Source organism: Hemicordylus capensis, chromosome 4, assembly GCF_027244095.1.
Source record: "Hemicordylus capensis ecotype Gifberg chromosome 4, rHemCap1.1.pri, whole genome shotgun sequence".
Taxonomy (NCBI): Eukaryota; Metazoa; Chordata; class Lepidosauria; order Squamata; family Cordylidae; genus Hemicordylus; species Hemicordylus capensis.
Genome location: NC_069660.1, coordinates 107068520 through 107091267, shown reverse-complemented (window position 1 = coordinate 107091267; position 22748 = coordinate 107068520). Strand labels below are relative to the sequence as shown.

The 22748-nt window shown below is 41.2% G+C and overlaps 2 protein-coding genes across 6 annotated transcripts in view; one reads left to right on the top strand and one right to left on the bottom strand.

Annotated features, from left to right (window-relative positions):
• The window catches only part of ANKRD13C (ankyrin repeat domain 13C), a 65174-nt gene extending 59549 nt beyond the window's left edge, over positions 1-5625 (top strand). The window contains exon 13 of the mRNA XM_053245686.1: positions 1242-5625. Coding sequence (XP_053101661.1) covers positions 1242-1372 — 131 coding nt within the window. The 3' untranslated portion in view covers positions 1373-5625. The remainder of the gene's footprint in view (positions 1-1241) is intronic.
• Positions 5626-7019: 1394 nt separating this feature from the next.
• SRSF11 (serine and arginine rich splicing factor 11) overlaps positions 7020-22748 on the bottom strand; it is a 34080-nt gene continuing 18351 nt past the window's right edge. For 4 of the 5 annotated variants that reach the window (XM_053245688.1, XM_053245692.1, XM_053245691.1 and 1 more), the window contains 9 exons: positions 21999-22091; positions 18266-18315; positions 13246-13373; positions 12805-12886; positions 10287-10418; positions 9977-10066; positions 9251-9346; positions 8379-8517; positions 7020-8266 (listed from right to left, as the gene is read on the bottom strand). In XM_053245688.1, coding sequence (XP_053101663.1) covers positions 8069-8266; positions 8379-8517; positions 9251-9346; positions 9977-10066; positions 10287-10418; positions 12805-12886; positions 13246-13373; positions 18266-18315; positions 21999-22091 — 1008 coding nt within the window. In that variant the 3' untranslated portion in view covers positions 7020-8068. The remainder of the gene's footprint in view (positions 8267-8378; positions 8518-9250; positions 9347-9976; positions 10067-10286; positions 10419-12804; positions 12887-13245; positions 13374-18265; positions 18316-21998; positions 22092-22748) is intronic. The other variant, XM_053245689.1, reaches the window with a different exon arrangement.

Below are 22748 nucleotides of genomic sequence, written 5' to 3'. Positions count from 1 at the left end.
TAAACAATCAAAAGTTTAAAAAGTTAAAAAGCTAAAATTTAAAAAAACTAAAAAGCTTGGGTAAAAAGATAAGTCTTTATTTTGCTGGCCAGCCTGGCCAGTACTTTCCCTCCCTCATCCCCATCGCTATCCAGGCAGCTGCTCACGAACTCTTGTGAGATCTGCCATGCATGGGATTAGTGATGGGTATGCCTTGGAGAAATAAATATAAAGAAGATACAGTATATCCAAATATAGTTCTAAGTAGTAGTCCAGTATGCTTTGTGCTTTCTACGTACCTAGGTGAGCTTTATTTTATTATCATAAAAGTGTGCTCTGCTTTCTCTGTGCTCACTGTGTATACATGGAGTGCTGAATTTTATTAAATCTGCTGGAGATGAGCAGATTTCCTGGCATAGACTAAAAGACTTTCCCACATATTTTTAACACTACCACTGGGACAAAACTTGTGTTGCATCACATGGGCATTCCATCTTCTGGTGTAAGGTACTCATTTTCACCCAGAATTGTCTTGTGTTAGAACATAAGAACAGCCCTGCTGGATCAAGCCCAAGGCCCATCTGGTCCAGCATCCTGTTTCACACAGTGGCCCACCAGATGCTACTGGAAGGCTACAGGCAGGAGTTGAGGGCATGCCCTCCCTCCTGCTGCTACGCCTCTGCAACTGGTACTCAGAGGCATCCTGAGTACCAGGATGTACCTTTCTATTTCTTTTTAATAGTCCTGTTTGTTCAGAAAGTAAAATTATTCCCAGTTTGGTGTCTTTCCAGTTTGATCACTTCTGGGATCGCCTTCAGTTTTGTGTTTTTGTACATTATGCATTATAAATCCCTTGTTCTGATTAGAACATTCCCCTGACTGCAACCTTCTCCTCACTCCTACCCTAATGCTAGGAACGTTCATCAAATCTTGATCCAAAGAGTGGTCTAGTACGTTCCAGTAGTCATTTAGCAATGTTTAATTTTCCGAGGACTGATCCGTAGCGCGGTCAGCAAGAAACTGGCTAAAGGGATGCCCAACCGCTGCTAGAGGGTACTGCAGTCACGTGCAGAGGTGGTTAAGGGCATCACAAGGAGCTCACAAATTCTAACCAAAGCTGATCTGCGCAGGCGCAGAACCCACTATTATGAATGGACAGAACCACTATCCAGATCCCCTGTATGTTTTGAGTTTGTCAAGGCTTCATCTAATACCAGCTTCCTAATCTAACCCATCAATCCTTTGCTTTATTCTTTCTATAGACATACCTGTGTTTCCAACCATCACAGCAACTGTGACTTTTCAGGAATTTCGGTATGATGAGTTTGATGAATCAATCTTCACAATTCCTGATGACTACAAGGAGGACCCTAGCCGCTTTCCTGATCTCTAATTTAACTGGAAAGTTACCAGTGAATAAAGAATATCGGCATGCCACAGTGAGAGAGAGTGTGAGAGTGCAAGTGTATGGATGCAAATAGCCCACGGACATGTGTCTGATAGTGGGTGAAATTGGAAGGGATAAAACTTGCTTAAATGATTTCAGAAAGGGAACACAGTGAATATCAGTCAGTTGTACCATATAGTGAGCATCCATCTAATGTCGAAATGACAGCAGGTCTCTTGATGTGTCACTTACATTTTTATACATCCAGTTCTGCAAGCATGTTAGCCTGACACCTCAGTGACCCCTCCCCTCTTCCACCAATACTTAACTATAAGGACTGTAACTTTAAAAAAAAAAATTCTTATGTTTCTTGGTAATTAAAAAAAAGCACTTTTGGACCATTAGCATACAAAACTAAAATGTCTTACCTGGATATTACCTTTAAAATGTCAATTTCACTCAAGATGCCCTTATAACTTCAAGCTTTGTTTTCATAAATTGTAAACTATGTAATATTAGTTCAGTAAACGAACATCAGTTGAGCATATAGTAGAATGAATTTTCTGTAGATGGATGAACCAAATGGTAATCATTTAAACAGTTGCATTTACTTATTGCAATACATTTCAGAACTAGAGCATTCACTCTGCAGGGAATAAGGTACCTCCTTTAGCACCTTAGTGCAATTCATTGTGGTGCTATTCATAATTTTTCCAAACTGTTAATTTCTCCACTAAAAGCTGTTTACTAATATTCTCATGAAATCTGCAATGTTGCTTTTTTTCCAAGCTGGTTGGAAATGTCCTTGATGTGTGTGATGTTGGAAAGCATACTTAGAGAATCTTCATTTGTCCAGAAGGTGAACTGATGACATTATTTTGGATATATCTGAGCCATGAAAGCTGCCCATCAAACACACTAACCTTATATTGATGTCTAGCAGCATTCGGGAATATACTGAATAGATGGTTACTAACTGCAATCGCAGTAAAGTCCTCCCACCCCCTGTGAAAACCTAGGAGAAGTGATAAGGCTTACAATGGATAAAGGAAGGGGGGGGGGAAACAGTACAAGAATATTTAGGGTGTTTCCAGCATGGGTAGCTACAAAAAGAATGTGTTTTTTCTTCAGATGGCTCTTAAAAAACATAAGGATCTTCATATGGTTCCAGTGTATGGAACTTGAAGATAACCTAGCTTTTTTGCTTTACTGGAAAGAATGTGTCCAAAAATGTCAGTACTATGATCATTTGTATTCAGAGGTTTAGCTTCCAGTGATGTGTAAATGTACAGAAATGTAAATATTTTCAAAAGTATATTCTTTGTGCAGTCTAGTCAATCTACTTTTTTTCTGGAAACTGCTCAAGTCACTTTCAGACTTGAAGAAAACCACCATGCTGGTTAGCACCCACTGCTGGAGATAACTTGGAATGTGAAATGGGGTGAGTGAGTCAAAGCACGCAATAAAACCAGACTCATGAACCTCACACACTTTGTCAGGAACAAGTACCGAAAAATATTCCTAAGCTCTGTAACTTTGTATTACAATGAACAAGAGGCAACTACAGAGAACTGTATCTTCATGACGTAAAATGGGGAAAACGTTGGGCCAATTCCAGAATAATGCTTAACTTGTTCAACTCCAACCTTTAAGCAATATTGACAGTGAAGATGTGTGAGAGTGTGTGGTGAGAGAGAACAGGAGAACACAGCCTCTGCTGGTTTCTGTGTATAGATATAGCTGCCATATGGTGGAAAGTACCATTTCACTTCCAGTATCCACTATGAGTAATGCAGCCTGCCCCTGTAAATAGATAATTGAACAAAATGGCTTTTACTTTTTAAAACCCTTTCATACTCTGATTCTTCTACCACTTAATTTCTGAAAATAAACCATATTTGAAGGTGCCCAATGTTTTGTATTCTCAAACCTGTAGGCATCTCATAGAACAATACTGAGATACTGTAGAAGAATTGTAAACTGTTAGCATGAATGAGCAGTATGGTTAGATTAAATGTTGGCTACAAGCTGTGGTAATATGTAATTGGTCATACCTATATATTTCTAAATCATTGGGTAAATGCCACAGTTGTCTTTCATGGAGCTTTACAAAGGTAAATCTGAGTACAAGGACTGTTAGATTAACATCTAGCAAATGCCTATGATTTCATAACAGTTGAAAGCAATGGACCTATTCAATAAAATCACAATCATGGCCTAGCAAGATCTTCTGTCTGTGGAAAAAGAGTATAGGTGTGATAAGCTGCACCATGTTTGAGGCCATAAATGAGCCCTAAGAATATCTAGTTCATACCTCTAAAAAAGGAGTTAACAGATTTTATTATTGGTTGTAGTAGACCTTCAAGATACAATTTATATTGGGTTGGTTTCCAACTAGTGTTTGCAGAAGTGGAATGGCACTTTTGCTTGTGCAAGGGAGGGCAGGATTTCTACCAGCTCTCCTTGATGTTGGCATATCCCATATTATTCCTAGAGGTCTTGACCCTCAGAATCAGCTTTTTGGGGGGTTGCTGAGAGCTACAGATGGAGGAAGGTAGGAAATTCTCTTCCTCTGGTCCCAAGCCATTGAATCTCATCTCATTTTAAAAATGGGAGCTGCATAAAGGGAGTGTTTGGATGTTCCAGTAGTAGATTGCTCACTACATCAATTCCCAGTCCAGTCCAGATGCATGCACACCCAGATCATTTGCACAAATAGTTCACTTGCAATAGATCACTTGCTTTTAGTTCATGAATTTTGGGAGTTGCTGCAATGTCCTCGTGCATGAGGTCTTTGAAATGAATGGGGAAACCATCCTCATTAATGGGAGTTCCTTCCATGCATGCACTGATACTCCCATATGCAGAACAAATGGCTAGATCAGGAAAACGTATGATTTGTATGCTTGGTTAATAAAGAGTAGGTGTGAATGTACAACATCTTAAACAGACAAAGCAGTTTAGCACTTACTTGTTAAGCATCTATTGTGGAACCTTTTAAGGTTGGATACTCTCCCCCCACCCCTTCTCTGATACACTTAAGTCACCTTAACTTCTGCCTGGCACTCATGCATGGTATTATTTTTTTCCTTTGAATCCATTCCCATAAGATGGAACGAGAGACTTCCCATGTCTTTGAGGAATTTTCAGTCATTCTCAAAGATTTTGGATCTTGCCACTGGAAGGATGCATTGGGGGTTGAAAGCTCCATGCTAAAATGTTGCATAACACAGTATACCCTGTTTCCCCGAAAGTAAGACCTACCCCGAAAGTAAGACCTAGCAGTAATTTCTGATGTACCGCTAATATGCCCTAGTGCATTTTGGGGGGCTAAAATTAATATAAGACACTGTCTTATTTTCGGGGAAACACGGTACATACTCAAGAAACCAAGTTATAGGTTGCAAAGCAGAAGTGCCTCTTGTGTGTTTCTAGGTCATGGTTGGAAATTATTACACCTTTGGGAAGCAGAAAATAGAGTAAAAGAATCAATCTAAATATTTAAACCTATATAAACTCTGGCAGTCTGAACTGATGATTTTACAGAAGGTGTCACAGTTTCCTGAAGTATAAGTCCTCTTATAGAAACACTTGCTAGGTTATAAGCTTAAACATGGAATGTTTGCAAAAGAATTCCCAAAACACTTCCTTAACCAAACTCAGTTTTACTGGTCTTCCAAATCATTGCTTTAATTCATGGCAAAGGGAATAACAATCTTTTGTTTCCAAGCAGTTGGTATTTCAGTCACCTTATTAAATTTTTAATTATATTTGATGGATATCTAGCAGTTTCAGATAGTAGAACTGTGGATATAAAGCTGTGCTGGAAACTCACCTTAAGTTGAAGCATAATATATTCAAAAAGTCAATTTTTAAATATATACTTGTTGATTTGATTAAGAATTACATTTAAACTTTATTAACAGACTTCCTATAATGCTGCAGTTTTTCTTTGACAATTTATAATTATGGACTTAATGTCAAATTTTTGTATATTACTTTTCATGTGTTTCATGTCTAATCTAAACTCACCTTCACTAATAGTGTTTTTGGTTGTACCACTTAGAATAAAGACCAAAAGATGCTGTTTGTTTTTGAGTCTGAACCTATGGACATTTTCAGATAAAGATATTCTACAATGTATGGGTACTTCATATCGGAGCAAGGCTAAGTACAAAAAAACCCAGGCTGTTACAGTATATGACTTCAAGGACATTTTATTGGTCGGTTTTTCAATAAAATCCTCAATTTTCAGTGCATCTTTGTTGCTTTGTCTCTTGTGACTTGAACATATAGGTGCTGAGCTACAGAGCAGTTCAGATGAAGTAGATGAAATATTCAGCCCATTAAAATCAGCTGGGCAGCAGACAGGGTTTGCTCAAGATATATATTTCCCTGTGTGCACCAGTGAAGGCAAGTGGTCCTGTAGTTAGCTGTTAACTTGCCAATACTGAAAACAGTAAATGGGGGAAGAAAAACGTGCTCTGCAGAACTCACATTAATGGTGCAGTTTCTCTGTCAAGCCACAGTGCACCAAGATTCCTCAGCATTACTCGAGCAGCACTGACAATTTTATCCATTTTGCATTCTTCATTCCTGGGCCAAGGATAGTTGCACAGATGTTGGATATACCCCAGGTTAATTTTCTATAATGAAGCTAGTATTTCCTCGAGTAAACTAATTCATTTTTCCGGTAGACAGGACTATACGAAACAAGAAGTCTATATTCTTTCCCAGGCTTCTCCAGGTACAAACGGAAGTACATTTTCACACAATGCATTATCAATTTGTGGAATTCTCTGCTACAAGATGTGGTGACAGCCAACAACCTGGATGGCTTTAAGAGGGGTTTGGTTAACTTAATGGAGGAGACGTCTATCAACGGCTACTAGTCTGAGGGCTATGGGCTATCTCCAGCCTTAGAGGCGCGCGTGTGTGTGTATGTATATATATATATATACACACACACACTGTAAAAACTTTGAAAAGAGTTTTCATAAGCTGCTTATATTAAATTCAAACAAATGCTACTTTTTAAGTATACCTTGTAGCATTTTTTCATTGGTTATCAGAACCCATCTAAGATTTTTTTTAAGACTGGCAATCAGAATTGAATACTCATCCTTTTCTCATAAAAAAACCACAAATGACACAATATGTTTCTATTCCAGTGACAACGGAACTGTTACAATATATTGAATATTTTCACTTTAAGCACTCTATAAACATCTGAGTGTTTTATTCTCTCCTGCCCATAGTAACAGTGTAAAGAAAGCCTAGAAGCAGAGTTAAGTATCAGCTAACCATACATTTTTACTGCACCAAGGACTTAATAGCTCACATCCTGACTACTCAAGTGCACGTGAAAATACTGTGACAGGAATCCATGCACAATTCTCCCTCTACACAGGCATTGTTGCATAAGTGAGCAAGATGTCCCCACTTTGCCTGCACTCCAGAAATGATCTGGAAAAGAGGAAATGGGGACAGGGGAAGTTGTGTACAGACCCCAGTTGCTTCCTCCATGCATCCCCCTCCTTATCCAGTCACTTCAGCAGTAAGATACAAGCCAGTGAACCTAAATTAAAGTGTGCTGAAACTTGAAGCAAGTCAATAGCACAAATAGATGTACAATTTAATACAAATACAAGCATATGTTTAAGGATTTTATTATCAAAGTCTTGTAAAACAATTTCAGAAACTGTACATCAACATGGCACAGACTGTAGCCTACTTTTGTTTTTACCTGCACAAAAGTAAATGCTCCAAAAACTTCCAAAACTAAAATAACAGGTTGCCCAAGTACTTTGCATAACATGAAATCACTGTGCAAAAGGTTACTACTTCAGTGACTGCAACACAAATTCATTAGTTTATACAACTTGAGATCAAGCACATTATCAAGTAGACATGTTTAAAATCATGAAATTCCAATTTTTAAAATGCACTACCCTTTTTTTTTTTGCAACTTGGTTTATGAAAGACTATACAAGGTTACCTCTCTTGCAGACCTTTTGCACAACTATCCCGAGAAGTCAAAGCTGTCAAAAATCAAACACACCTGAGGATTTAAAATGACTCAAAGTTCACCTTATATTAGGCATTTAAAAAAAGGCTAGTGCATTTCAACTTTGTCAAAGCAAACAAAATCCACAACAAAAAGTATCAGCCACAGGGCTAAAAAGATTATCTACCTCTATCAGGATGCTCGTTTCCAGATGAAGCTAATGTTAGTTTCTGTGTCTACACTTAAGACCCTTAGTAGATCCACCGGATGCTGTAGGAGATGAGGTTGTTTCTTGCCACAATTAACATGCAGCCAGTGCATTCCCTATACTGCTCTATTACCGCAAATGAATCAAACTCTAGAAACACTATTGTAGGTGAGCTGGATCATACAACACAAACAGTCCATGCCTGCCAAAGATGCATGCAGCTTCTTGCTCAAAAAGGAAAAAAGCAGCACCAAGTTAATAACTGTTGAGCTACTCAATTCAATTTGACCAATGACGAGAATGGAAACTCAGATATCACTTTCTCTAAAGCTTTTGATGTAATTATTTAATATCAGGAGCTTTACAACCAGTTATAGTTACAGCTGTGCACATCTAGATTAAAAGGTTAAACAAGTACAGCATAAAGGAATCACACAGGAATGACACTGATGCATGTCAGCAGCTGTTTCCACTGCAAAGGCAATATTCAGTCACTCATATCCATATCCTCTTCATGATGATCATCTCCATTGACTTTGGACTCCCTTGTTGCAGCATCTCCACTCCCTTTTTCAGCTGGTGACTCCTTAAGTTTGGGAGAAGCAGAGTCTGCTGCCTTTTCTTCCTTTTTCTCTTTCTCACTATCATAGCCTTGTTCCTCTTCATCATAATCTCTTGTGACCTGCTTTGCCAAGATAAAACACAAAACAAAAGTAGTAAGACAAAGTTCAAGGATCTAGAGATTTAGGATTAAGAGGGGCACCACACACAGAGAGAGAAATGTTTTTTAAACATACTTTGACATCCTTGTCACTCTCTGATTTTCTCTCTCGATCCTTCTCTTTGTCTTTGCTTTTCTTCTTCTTGCTTGTTGATCTCTCTCTTTCATCCCTACTTCTCTCTTTGTCTTTATCCTTTTTCTTCTCTTTTTTGTGTCTAATGAGAAAAGACATTGTGAGACTGAGAAATACAGATATTCCATAGGATTAATAAAATCCTATGAATTTATATTCTATCCTGCCCCCCATTTCACAAAGACCAAGTCCTTTGTTCAAAACCAGTACATCAATTCATACACAAGGTACTATATGTTTGCAGCATTGTACTATATGTTTGCCGATTCTGAAAATGTTAAAAATGCAGAGAAGATATACATCTTTACCAGATTAATTTGGTGGTAGTGTTCACACAAACTACATAGATTTCAATGAAGAATCTAACTATTTCTGCATGTTAAATAATGTTTGTTTGTATAAGTTGTTTAGTAAAAGCAGCCAAACTCTCCCTCCACTACAAACAATTACAGTATTCAGACACAAATACAATCCACAGTAGACACAAGCACTAAAAGGCAACAAACCATTCCCTCCCTATGCATTCATTCAATTTGTATACAACCCTTCCTAAAGTGGCTCAGGGCAGTTTACATCAAAAAATATATCAACAACAACAACATTTAAGTCTTTAAGACTCTTCATGGAAGATAATTTGCTTTGCAATTGTTCAAATAAGCTGTGGAGGGTTCCCTCGCCCTCTTGTTAAGAAACACCAGGAGGTGGCGGGGGTGGGGGGGGAGACTCCAAGAAATTTCCAGGAATGGGAATTACTCCTTATAAGCAACCTGCTCAAGGGAGTGATCTGCAATCTATAGTTTATAAAATGTACGTACCTTTTTGGTGATGGGGACCTAGACAGCTTTCTCTTAGGGGATCTGGGTTTTTTTGGTGATCTAGATCCACTCCTGCTTCTTCTGCGCCGTCTCTCTCTGTAGTTATTAGTAAAAGAGCAATCAATATGCATCCAAATCAGTAACTGTTCAAATCGTTTTTAGCAGTATACTTCTATACACAAACCCTTTATCTAAAAGAACACACCAAGATATTTTTAAAAAATATTCTTCTCTGTAAACCCTTTCCCCCACCTGGGGAATCTTTTTCAAGACAAAGTGGGGTATAAAATATATTAAAGGCATTTAAAAAGCTGTATTGCTTCTGAACTGTGGTATACTAGGCACACATTGTTCATAATGAAGAAGCTATACATTCCAATTTCCTACGGATAATTAAGTCTGTCGGGCAACTAGAAAATAATCTCAACCACAGAATATTGCTTCTTACTGGCATGGATTTTTAAAAAACACTGACTGCAAAGACTATTAAGTATCTAGATGCCTTACTTCTAGGCTAAGAACAGAATGAGTTCAATGCTGGTTTGCTTATTCTTAAGAATAAGAGTTCTGGAAAATGTTTCACTTCAATATCTATACCCTGAAGTGCTTTCCTGTGATGACATACACCTCTCCTTCAGACAGTTAAAATAAAAAACTCCTATAAATCAGCCTAGTAAGCTCTTTCAAAAAGAAAAAGAAAAAAAGAATGATAACAGAACCCTATACCTGCTTGTGCTTCTGGATCGTCTGGCTGTGCTGTAACTCTTTGGTGGAGTTTTAGACCGTTTTTTCTCTTTCTCTTCTTTCTTTTTGTCTCTAAAAAAATCCAACATTAGATAAAGTTGATTCATTTTCTTCACAGCCCTCCAATTGAGAAAGAAACTCTTGTCTCACAAACACTCTCAACACATCAAACCAGCCTTTCGTTATGGCTGCATTTCTCACCTCCTTAAGGCTATTGTTTTAATTTGTACGACATGAAAATTCTTCAATACAAAACACATTTAAGAATTACTCAAAAGCTTTCACAGATTACCTAGATTTGGATATACTCCTAGATCTTCGAGTGCGCTCTCTGGAATGAGATCGCCGCCGCCGAGGACTTTTAGATCGTCTCCTGCTTCTTGACTTTGAATGAGATCTTCTTCTTGATCTGCTTCTTGATCGTCTACCAAGCAAAACATCAGGTAAGTTTATTTGGCGATGATAAGCACACACACACACACCCCAATGATAATGCTTTGTTTTGTGAGTAGCCACACAAAAGTGAATGCTATATAATCCATCAACCACCTAACTGGGCAAAAAAACACCTTTCAAAGCAGCAATCCACTTACATTTAGCAGGGGGAAAGCAACTGACCTAGTAAATGTCAACACAGCATCCTCCCAGTGGCTACTGTTGGTGTCCACCTAACAGAGCCTGTTGGGGACAGCGTACCATCTTTTTTCTCTCCCCCCCCCCATTTAAATCACTCTGAGATTTTTGTTGAAAAAGTGGAACAAAACAACTTGTTGATTTTTAAGAACAAGTGTTCAGAAAAGGGTTAAATGAAGATGTGACTTACTTTTTCCATTCATAAAACCCATTCATCATCATGAATATCTTAGCATTCCCTGTTTTTAAAGCATGTATCTAGTCCTTATGATCTATGGGAGATAATACTAAATAAATACAGCTACTGTCAGATAAGCAGCGACCTGATGGCACAGCGGGGAAGTAATTTGCCTAGCGAGCAACAGGTTGCCGGTTCGAATCCCTGCTGGTATGTTTCCCAGACTATGTGAAACACCTATATCGGGCGGCAGCAATATATAGGAAGATGCTGAAAGGCACCATCTCATACTGCAAGGGAGATGGCAAATGGTAAACCCCTCCTGTATTCTACCAAAGAAAACCACAGGGCTCTGTGGTCACCAGGAGTCGACACCAACTCGATGGCGCAACTTTACTGTCCAATAAAGTCTGACAAGGTAGGAGGGAGTGTGCGAAAGATCAGACTTCCAACCAGGGGTGTGAACAAACAGTTTGACATAAAGCCAGTCCGCAACAAGAGAGGTGGGTCGGTCCATGACCGAACCAGTTCACGCCCGGTCTGTTTCAGACCAGTTAGACGGTCCGACGGGCTATGCTTCTAAAGGAGAATCTGGTAAGGACTCCCCTTTACAAGAAAAGGGGAATCCTGCCCTTAAGATTATGATAACAACAACAAGCTTCGCCCAGGCGCAGAGCATCTATGCCTCTAGTTCTCCCTAGTTCTTGGCCCCTCGTTCTCAGCCTGCCCCCACTCCAATGTTTTTTCTCTCTGGCTGGCCACCTGGCCAGCCACTTTTTCCGACCTCCTGCCGTTTTCTCCCCCCACCTGGCCACTTTCTCTTCCCCTGCTGTTGCTTTCTCTCCACCCCCCCCCCCACCCCGTTCGCTGGCCTTACGTTCCCCGCTGCCACTGCTTTTCTCTCCCCATCCCCTTGCGAGAGCTGCCACACATGGAATTAGTGGTGGGTATGTCTAAGAGAATTATATAATAATAACAGTAATAACGGTGAACTTTGTTAGCTGCCACATAACAAATTATTATCTGGGCGGCTCACAACAGAGGATTAAAACATACAATAAAAACACACAACACCATAACGGGGGTGGAGGGTTGGCACTATAACATAACAAAAAACATAACCGTAACAGACAAGAAAATACAATACAAAGCAGCTTGAAAACTCATTTTAAAATTAGTTAAAAATCCGATCAAATCTGAAAACCCGAATTTAAAAGACCAGGGTGAACAACAAGGTCTTTTCCTGTCGACTAAAAGAACAAAGTGATGAAGCCAGGCAAGCCTCACTTGGGAGGCTATTCCATAAACGGGGTGCACTGAAAAGGCCCTCTCCCTGATTCCACCTGCTTCACTTTGTTTGGCAGGGTCACCTGGAGGAGGGCCTCTGAAAAAGATCATAAGGTTTGGGCAGGAACATATGGGGCAAGGCATTCTCTCAGGTAACGCAGACCCAAGCCATTTAGGGCTTTAAAGGTTAATACCAGCAATTTGAATTGGGCCCAGAAACGGACTGGGAGAAATGGACTGCCCTTAGGAGCTTTAGAAAATGTTTCTAAGGGCAATCAGGGTGTGTGTGTGTGGCAAGAGGGCACCTTTAAAAGTAGGTGTTTATTTAATCTAGCTGCCGCCACTCCTCGAAACCCCAGCACTCCCCCCAACAGCGTGCTTCCATCCTCCTCAGAGGCAGGAACCATGCTGCTCGGAGGAGTGCTGAGGTCGAGGAGCAGCTTCCCCTGCAACATTCAGTAAGCACCTACTTCTAAAGGTGGCATCTCTCCTCCCCCCCGGATTTAGATCATAGTTAAATTGTTACTATTCTGGCAGCAATGAAGTTAGAATAGCATCCACCTATCTGCTGACCTGACATTCACATCTTATAGCCACTCTGTGCCCCACCCCACCATTCATACTCCACACCTCAAATTTATCAAAAGAATATGATAGAAGTACTTAGTATGGGAAAACCAAAGAATTCTTTGGTTTAACCCCAAACTCTTACCTATGTCTAGAAGATGATGGAGTTCTCCTCCTCCTTGAACGTGATCTGGATCTTGAATGTCTTCTCTTATCATCTTTTTTATCTGCAATTAAAATATTGAGAAGTGCTGCACTGCTGTTCAGAAAATTTACATTTTTGAAGAGATGAGTAAGGGAAAGGTATTTACGAGGCTTGCTCTAAACCAAAATGACTGAACACAATCAAACAATGGACTGTATGGGCCAGTCACTTATCTCTCAGCCTAACCCATCTTACAGTGAGGTTGAGAGGATAAACACAACCAAGTATACCGCTCTCAGCTCCTTGGAGGAAGAGCGGGATATAAATGTGAAAATAAAATAAATAAAAAATAAAATCATGGCTAAAATCTTGTATTGTATGCTAGTGCAAAGTAATTTTTGTAATACACGTTTATTGAAGAGACAACTTAGATTAGTTTACCTGGTTCTATAGCAGCAGAAATCAGGGATTGTGCTTCTCGTACTCGTTTCATGGCTTCTTCTATTTCTTTACTGGAGGTATCTGATTTCAGACTTGGCGAAACGAGGCCTGCAGCTACATGGTTAAGCCTGGAATAAGTCAAAAAGTTAGCCCTTTGTTTTAGGCATTTCCAAAGTAGGATCAATACACACTTTCTGTGTAGATGTAGTTACCAACATTCTATGTGGCTTATTCAAAGCAACAATTTTGATGAGATAAAGAGACCTCAGAGAAATCAATACACCTATTCAACATATCCCGGTCCCAAATACACATTGGCCTTAAGCTCACAATATTACATTTTATCGTAAGAATAATACTGCCTTTTATTTCTCATGATATTGGGGCAACAACATTTTTACAACGTATTTTACAAGTAGCCTGATCAATGAAAACAGCCTGCTTTCATACTGGTGAAAATTCCAGCATAGTCAGAACCTCTTTATTATACTGACTGTCAGGAACTAAGCCCTGTGAAAGTCATTACAAGTCATCAGACAATCAAGGACTCCACTGCAGACTGTAGCCCACAAAGACAGTGGGAGGTAGAGAGGGGTCTGGGCTAGCCAGAAACAGCCTCCCTTGATGAGTCTTCCACAGCAATAGCAGTGCCTTCTCAATAGCAGGACCACTGCCATAGATGGAGATCAAGTGGAGATCATGCAGGAAAGGGGGAGAAGAGGATACCATCTTCCCCAGGGTGTAAGACTGGGGTGCCTGCCTGGCTACCTCTTCTCTTCTGCCCTCCCTGGTTGCCATCTGCCTCCCCCCAGGACTGCTTGCGGAGAGGCTTTGCAGAACTGGGGCTGTAAGGGTGACTGGGCAGTTTTTCCTGGTTCCACCTGCTGAGCTTGCTGCTCAGCCTATATAGGAAGACTGCCGGTGGCCACAGCCCTCAGAAGCCTGCTGGAGAGGGGGAGAAGAAGATACCATCTTCCACAGGGTGTGAGACTGGGGTGCCTGCCTGGCTACCTCTTCTCTTCTGCCCTTCCTGGTTGCCATCTGCCTCCCCCCAGGGCTGCTTGCAGAGAGGCTATGCAGGACTGGGGCTGTAAGGGTGACTGGGCAGTTTTTCCTGGTTCCACCTGCTGAGCTTGCTGCTCAGCCTATATAGGAAGACTGCTGGTGGCGGCAGGCCCAACAGCGGGGGCGCCACCGAAGGGGGTCACCCCTTTGGGGGAGCCACTTTGGGAGAGAAGCGAGGGCTGGACACTTTGTCCAACCATTTGTATAGAGGGAGGCATTCAATAGTGGGGCTTCTGTTTAATCAGTTTTAAGTTGTGCTGAGCTTGGGTTGAAGTTGCAATGTGTGTGGGTTTGTCTGGAGATGAGGAGCCAGGGAGTGCCTTCGTTGAAGGTGGGGCAGCTATTCCGGTGGTGGTGGGGAATAGAAGAAGAAACGCTGGCAGGTCAGCAGGCTGTTCCAGGGGAAGGGTGGTCAGAAATCTAATAGCTGTCCCCCTTTCTGGCTGTCCTGCCAGCTCTTTGACCTCAGGAAGCACTGCCAACATCCCACATAACCTTACCTTGCTCCTCTGCAATGCCAGGTCGGTCCAAAATAAATCTGAACTCATCCATGATTTGATGGCCTATGGGGTGGAGACTGCCTTGGTCGGCCTGATGAATGATCTCCAATTGGGAATCGACAGAGGAAGTGTGACTCTGTTGGTCCTTTTGGACCTCTCGGCGGCTTTCGATACTATCAACCATAGTATCCTTCTGGAACGTCTGAGGGTGTTGGGGGTGGGAGGCACTGTTTTACAGTGGTTCCGCTCCTACCTCTCAGACAGATTCCAGATGGTGTTGATTGGAGATTGTTGCTCTTCAAAATCTGAGCTTAAGTATGGTGTCCCTCAAGGCTCCATACTTTCTCCAATGCTTTTTAACTTATACATGAAACCGCTGGGAGAGATCATCAGGGGATTTGGAGCTGGGTGTTACCAGTACGCTGATGATACCCAGATCTACTTCTCCATGTCAACATCTTCAGGAGTTGGCATATCCTCCCTAAATGCCTGCCTGGAAGCAGTAATGGGCTGGATGAGGGAGAATAAACTGAAGCTGAATCCAGATAAGACGGAGGTACTTATTGTGCGGGGTCGGAACTCTAGAGACGATTTTGATCTGCCTGTTCTAGACGGGGTCACACTTCCCCAAAAGGAACAGGTTCGCAGTCTGGGAGTACTTCTGGATCAACGCCTCTCCTTGGTTTCTCAGGTTGAGGCGGTGGCCAGGGGTGCTTTTTATCAGCTTCGGCTGATACGCCAGCTGCGCCTGTTTCTCGAGATTAATGACCTCAAAACAGTGGTACATTTGTTGGTAACCTCCAGACTTGACTTCTGCAATGCACTCTATGTGGGGCTGCCTTTGTACGTTGTCCGGAAACTTCAGCTGGTTCAGACTGCAGCAGCCAGGTTGGTCTCGGGGTCATCTCGGAGAGACCACATTACTCCTTTGTTGATGGAATTACACTGGCTGCCAATAGTTTTCCGGGCAAAATACAAAGTGCTAGTTAAAGCCCTAAATGGCTTAGGCCCTGGGTATTTAAAAGAGCGTCTTCTTCGCAGGGGCGTAACTATCATAGGGCAAGGGGAGACAGTTGTCTGGGGGCCCACTGCCTTGGGGGGCCCTCCAGAGGCAAGTCACATGACTGACTCCCCTAGCCACTCACCCGCCCGGGATTCCTTCAGTTGTATTCATCCTCCAAAATTGATGTGGGTGTTAAGACCTGGATCTACCAGAACCGCATCTCTTTCTCTAGTACCATTAGATGACTTGCATCATCCACAATTTACAAAACCTTTTAAAACATAATTTAGGATGAAGTTCTATTGTGGCACATAGCTGTGTTATATGACTATGCTTTTTGTTACCACTATTCAGCCTCATTTAAGATTTCTTTACTTCAGGAGCTGAGCTTCAGTGGGGGGGGGGTTAAAATCTTGTCTCTGGGCCCAGTTCAACCTTGCTACGCCCCTGCTTCTTCGCTATGAGCCCCACCACCCATTGAGGTCACTTGAGGAGGTCCATCTCCAGTTGCTGCCAACTCGTTTGGTGGCTACACAGAGATGGGCCTTCTCAGTTGCTGCCCCGAGATTGTGGAATGCGCTCCCTGCTGAGATACGATCCTCCCCATCTCTGGCAATTTTTAAAAAACACCTGAAAACACATCTCTTCAACCAGGCTTTTTCAGCTTTTTAAAACTTGTTTTTAAATTCTTCTGATTATTTAATTGTTGTTTTACGATGTTTTTAATTGTTAATTATTGTTTTTATGCTTTATTATTTTTCTTTTAATTATTAACTGATTTTAATGGTGTTTTAATGTAAACCACCCTGAGCCTTTTGGAAGGGCGGTATAAAAGTTTTATAAATAAATAAATAAATAAATAAAAAAGTGAAGTCCCAGGCCACTGCCCAGAGCCCTTTATGCCAATCTCTCTCCCCTGCAAAAGGCCTGGTGGTAAGGACTCAGGCCTACCCCCATCCTCCCTCCCTTCACAGTGGATTTCGGCTGCTTAGTTCAAGTCAGTTTGTGAAAGGCATCCCTTCTCACTGCCTCCTGAGTTTCGGTGTATCCTTACATCTACTATATTTGTACAAGTTGCAGAAAAACAAGAATTCCAACAGTTGTGGCTTTTCTCATGCTGTTACAGTGACAGTCCAAGTCACACCAGGCACATTTTTTGGTTCTCTAATGGGAGTGTTCTCTAATGGGAACACTCATGTTTGAACCTGTCAACAGGGCTGTATTTCAGAAGGGGGGGGGGAGATAGGCCTTGCAAACTCTTTCCCCACAGAACTCTATGGAGAAAGGCTTACACCTCCCAAAGCTTCCCATATGTTCTCCCAACTGTTATTGCAGCTCTGCTTCCCATAAGCTCATCTCTCCCATGCAGACTGGAAGCCTGTGTTCTGTGTGGAATAATGGTGTGCACGAACCAACGTTCAAGCACAGGTTCAGCTCCAAACCAGTTTGGCATTGTGGGGAGGGGAGCGGCAATCGGGAGCTTTAAGAAAGAGGAAAGCAGGTCCTTACTTGTGTGTGTCCCAAGAACCCGCACACGGTGCCAGCACACACATGGCATCTGCACATGTGTGGGTTCCATTTGCGTGGTCAGCAGTGTTGCTGAGAATGCAAATGGCGTCCGGACATGCGCAGATGCCGTATTTGTGCTGGTGCCACACGTGGGTACTTGGGATTGATTGATTGATTGATTACATTTATATCCCGCTCTTCCTCCAAGAAGCCCAGAGCGGTGTACTACATACTTGAGTTTCTCTTTCACAACAACCCTGTGAAGTAGGTTAGGCTGAGAGAGAAGTGACCGACCCAGAGTCACCCAGCAAGTCTCATGGCTGAATGGGGATTTGAACTCGGGTCTCCCCGGTCCTAGTCCAGCACTCTAACCACTACACCACGCTGGCTCAGGAAGCTGAATGGGGCGGCTGAGAGCAGATAAGGACCTGCTCTCCTCTTTAAGTTTCTGCTCACCGTTCCCCTCCCTGCAGCGGCAAACTTGTGCTCGAACCTCAGTTCATGCACACCCTTAGTGTGGAGATGTCCACACTATGAGCGACCACTCCACATGGCTCCCAAGGGTTGGTGCACATTATTCAACTTTGGATGTTCTGAAGCACAGTCGTTCCTGGGAATCCCAATTGATCGTGCATATCTTACTATTTAAGAGAGGAAAAACTGTTCCCCCTACTTGATCCTATTTTGGAAATACCTCAACTGTTTGTGGCCATAGAACATACAGAGGTAAGAAACAACAGTTCTGGATAGTGAGGCCTCGACAATCATAAAAGTGGGTTCTGCGCCTGCACAGGACTGCTTTGGGTAGTACTCATTAGCTCCACAGAGGAACAAAACAACAGTTACAATAAAACCAGGCTGAAACAACAAAACCAATATAAATGGCAACAAAATACTTCAATGCCAGAACTTAAACAGCAATTGTGCAAATATAAATGCTTACTTTGGATCCACTGTGCTCATAAGCTTTAGAAGTTGATCAGCCGCAAGAGACTGTAAAAGAAGATTAACCAGAAATTGCTTTCAAAAGTTTTAAACATTTGGAAATTTAAGAGAGGGAAGAAAGCAACATCCACACAGTTCCCAAATGTGACAAAAATGTGGGAAGATGCACAAGTGGTTTTGTTGTGGTGGTGGTTGTTTTTTAAAGAAATGTGCACCAATATGCATCAGAAACATCTTCATTTTTGTTTCAAAACATTAGTCAGTTCCATGCAAGTGGCTGTCAGACATTCTCTGACAGTGCCACTGACATAAAATGGAACTTCCAGCATGAGTGGAATTTCTAGATAAGTATGCATAGGATTGCAGCCTTAACTATTATATAGGGCACATGGAAAGCTTGTAATCTAGGACTGTAGTTCAAAGACTTAACAAAATGTAGATCTCAGCAAATTCAGTGCAACTTACTTCTGAGTGAAAAGATAAGCATCATGCTACACTGACTGTTTATTTTTGAATAAGCATTGTTCAGATGAACTAAAGTATGCAAAATTCCCACAGATATGGGAAGAGACCTGGTATTGTGGTAGCAAGCATGAAATGCCCCTTTGCTAAGCAGGGTCCACCCTGGTTTGCATTTGAATGGGAGACTACATATGATGTGAGCACGGTAAGATACCCCCCTTAGGGAATGGGGCAGCTCTGGGAAGAGCATCTGCATGAAGAAGGTTCTAAGTTCCCTCCATGGCATCTCCAGACAGGGCTGAGAGAGACTCCTGCCTGTAACCTTGGAGATGTTGCTGCCAGTCTGTGTAGACAACATTGAGATAGATGGACCAACAGTCTGACTCGGTAAAAGGCAGCCTGCTATGTACCTATGTTCCTGTATAAATACAGAGATTGCCTGCAATCTGTTTAGAGCAAAGAACCTCCAAAGAGAATGAACAAACATTAATTCTGCAGAGTGTGTTGACAAACTATTAAGATTTGATTGTTGCAAGAATATGGCTATGACAGAGGGAGGCTATGGGAGTAGGTTAGGATTTAAAAGCATAGAATTCATCATTTTTCCTGTTCTAGCTTATTAAACAAGATCTAAATCAAATTTAACAAGTAGATGGGTGGGCACTATTCCATATTTTGCACCACAAGTCTCCTGTATAATTGTCTACCCAATTGGCAGATGGTATTGGAGCCCCTTTTTGCAGAAAGCTGCTGAATTGCAGGGAACAAATGCATTCGCTACAAGCAAAGATGAATGACCTGAAAAGAAGACAGAGAGATGTCTCCACATGACCTTCAGAGGCACTTCAGAGAGTCTTACTCCTGTACTGTTATCTCAGGTTTGTTTTACAACAGATCCACCTCTCAAGAGATATCTGACTATCCTTTCACACTGAAAGCATGTATCTGGGTGGCAGAGTGCCCACAGTAGATATTTTAACAGACAGAAGCCACACATGACAAGCATACTGAACATATGGTGATCTGCTTTATTCAAAGATTGTGGATATCTCATTATTTAAGACTGCAAACCTGTGCACACCTACTTGGCAGAACCACTGAACTCAATAGGACTCACAAATAAATCTTCAGAGGATTGTACAGGAAGAGTACTGAGGGAGTACATGTGTTTATGAAGCAACCAATGACAATGGAATATGTGGGTTGTTAGTAGATAGAAGACCATGGTCTTCAAGATCATATTCCTCAAAATTCATCTTCTTCCACAGTCAGAAAATTTCAACATGTATTTGAGATGGTGTGGGAGGAGGATTTTCTAAGTATTAGGCACCAAGCAATGTTTTCAGAAGACAGAGCAAATGGTGGTTAAACTGTATTCCAGAAACAAGAGATTCAGCACATGAGCAGCTTAAAACAAAAGTCCACAGAATCCACTGGATAGGAATTAAATTCCAAAATATATAACCATAGACATACTCTGTATCTCCATAATATAACACATAAGACATACTTATCATCTACTGCTTAAGGCACAGCAATAAATTAGTGAGACAGAATAAACAGAACACACCACAATAAAATGGGCAGCATTTTACTATCTTTTATCTTTCCTAATGCCTGGACAGATAGTAATTTGAATCACGACAAAGAGAACGTTTCTTGATAAAATACGTAGTTGACTTGCATCAAGACAAATCTGGATGTCAGCCAACTAATATATGGAAATCCAGACAAGTAGTTGGCTGACATCCAGGATTGCAGAAACCTCAGGGATGTATTTTCAGGAGGAAGGGAAGAGTGGCAAAAAACTGCCTCTCTCCCAAAGTGCCAGCAATGTGTTAGCCTGGATGTCAGGATTTGTGCTTTGGAAACATTCCAGCAGCAACAAGTAAAGAAGAAACTCTTGCTTTAATCACATACAACGCTGTTGGATATGGTACAATATAGAAGTACCATAAAGCAACTAAAAAACAGTAACTACACAAATTAATACATGAGTCAAACAATACCCCCCAAATGCAGCAGTCCTATTAAATTCTAAAGGAGGAAATTTACCAAAATAAATAAATAAAGCTTGGAAGTGAGGTTTTTTCCCCCCTTTTCCATTAGTGCAAAGGTGACAAAGACTGACATTTTAAAACTAATTAAAAATAATAGTTATTTGCAGTTTGGTAGTTGATGTAAAAGAGATCTATTCTGTGTATGTTCTAATTAGTTCTGCAGCATCTAATCAATCTGATTAAAGACCTTCCAAATGATTTTTCAATGTGTTCTCAATTAACAAGGCATCATTTTAGAAGGGGTCTTTCCCTTTCCTTTCTTCTAAGGAACTCAAATGTTAAAATTTCCGAACAAGAATATGCAAAATTGTCATCAGAAGTCAGTCTCCTCACAGAAGGTGACCAATTTAACACCAATCTCTAAAGAGTGGGACTGTAGGGGTAATCATGCAGTTACCGATCTAAGTACTCCAAAAGCACTTTATTAATCCTAGTGTTAAGATGAAATCAATGCCATTGTTTTGTCATCCCATTTGCAGGGTGCAGAACTGATGGGATATTTTTGGGAGAGGGTTTTTTTTTTTTTTGCAGAGGGAGAGATGTGACAGAAAGCAACTAACCACTGTCACCACTGGATCTCCCAGAAGATGCCATGTCCTCCACCCCTGTGAACAGAAATCACTACTCTCACTCTAGAGAGGAGTCGTGAGGAAAACAGCAGCCAGGAAACCCAAAGCAGCAGCACCATCAAGAGTTCCAAAGAGGCAGCAGCAGCAGCGAAAAAGTGTGTGTGTGTGTGTGTGTGTGTGTGTGTGTGTGTGTGTGTGTATCCTGCCAAATAGATTGTGTATATAAATCCCATTCAGAAGATAGCCTCTACCATCCCTACAAGAAAAAGGAGTAGTTGCTAACAGTATTCTGTATAATCACTGAAGTACTGCGGGAAGGATACTGGCAGAGACAACATGGAACACTGGTTTGTATCCCTTCCCTCCCTAAGGCCCCAATTCTGACCTGCAGGTTCTCTCTCAAAAAACCTTTTGTTCAGACTCACTTTCAATATACATGGATGAAAATAACTTCTGTTGCTGGATGCTCAGACACTTGGTTACAAAATCGTGTCCAATTGTTTGCTGAGTTGTTTTAGTAAGTGTTCATTACACTCTAGATCAAAGCAATATTTATCAGCAGTTACTGAAGTACTATTACATAAATGCTCAGAACAGGCAATCTGCTAGACTGAACAGGCATGAGACATGGGCAAAATACCTGAGAATTTAAGTTTGCTCCAGGAAGCCCTAGAGCGGCCAAGGTTGGGTCCAGAGTTGGAGCTCCTAACGCTGCCAGAGGAACAGCACCAATCTGTAAGAAAGAGAACCACTGAAAATATCTGCAGCAAAACCCTTTTATAAGGCAAGTAAGTACATACCTGAATTGAAGACGACTCTGAATTGAAGACAACAATCACCTTAAAAAGTAGGTTATACCTGCATTTACTCAAACGGAACATGACCCTGAATTTAAGACAACCTCCCAATTCCCAATATCAAAAAACTTAGAAAAAAACTTAAGTCTTAGATTCAGATAAATAGAGTAGCACATTACACCCGTGTCTTCCAAACAGAATATGAAACTCCATTCAGAAGACAGATTCTGCCACCTCTACAACGAAAAGGAGTAGTTTCCAATAGTATTCTGTATAACCTTTGAAGTACTGCTGTAAAGTTGCTTGCTGTGTGACCCTCACAGAGTCAAAACAAAACAATGGATTGTATCCCAAGTAGCATCTGTGGAAGGGTTTCCTTGTCCCCTTCTTACCATCATCATCATAATCATCATCATCATGTTTATTTATGGTCATAGACCAAAATTTACATACATAATAATACACATAATTTAGTAGTAATATATACATAATATAATCAGGAACATGGACTCATCCTAATCAGCAGTTTCCCGTTTGGATAATCTGGTTTACCATCTGTTGTCTAGCCTTCTTAGCTGCCTCACAGAACTTAG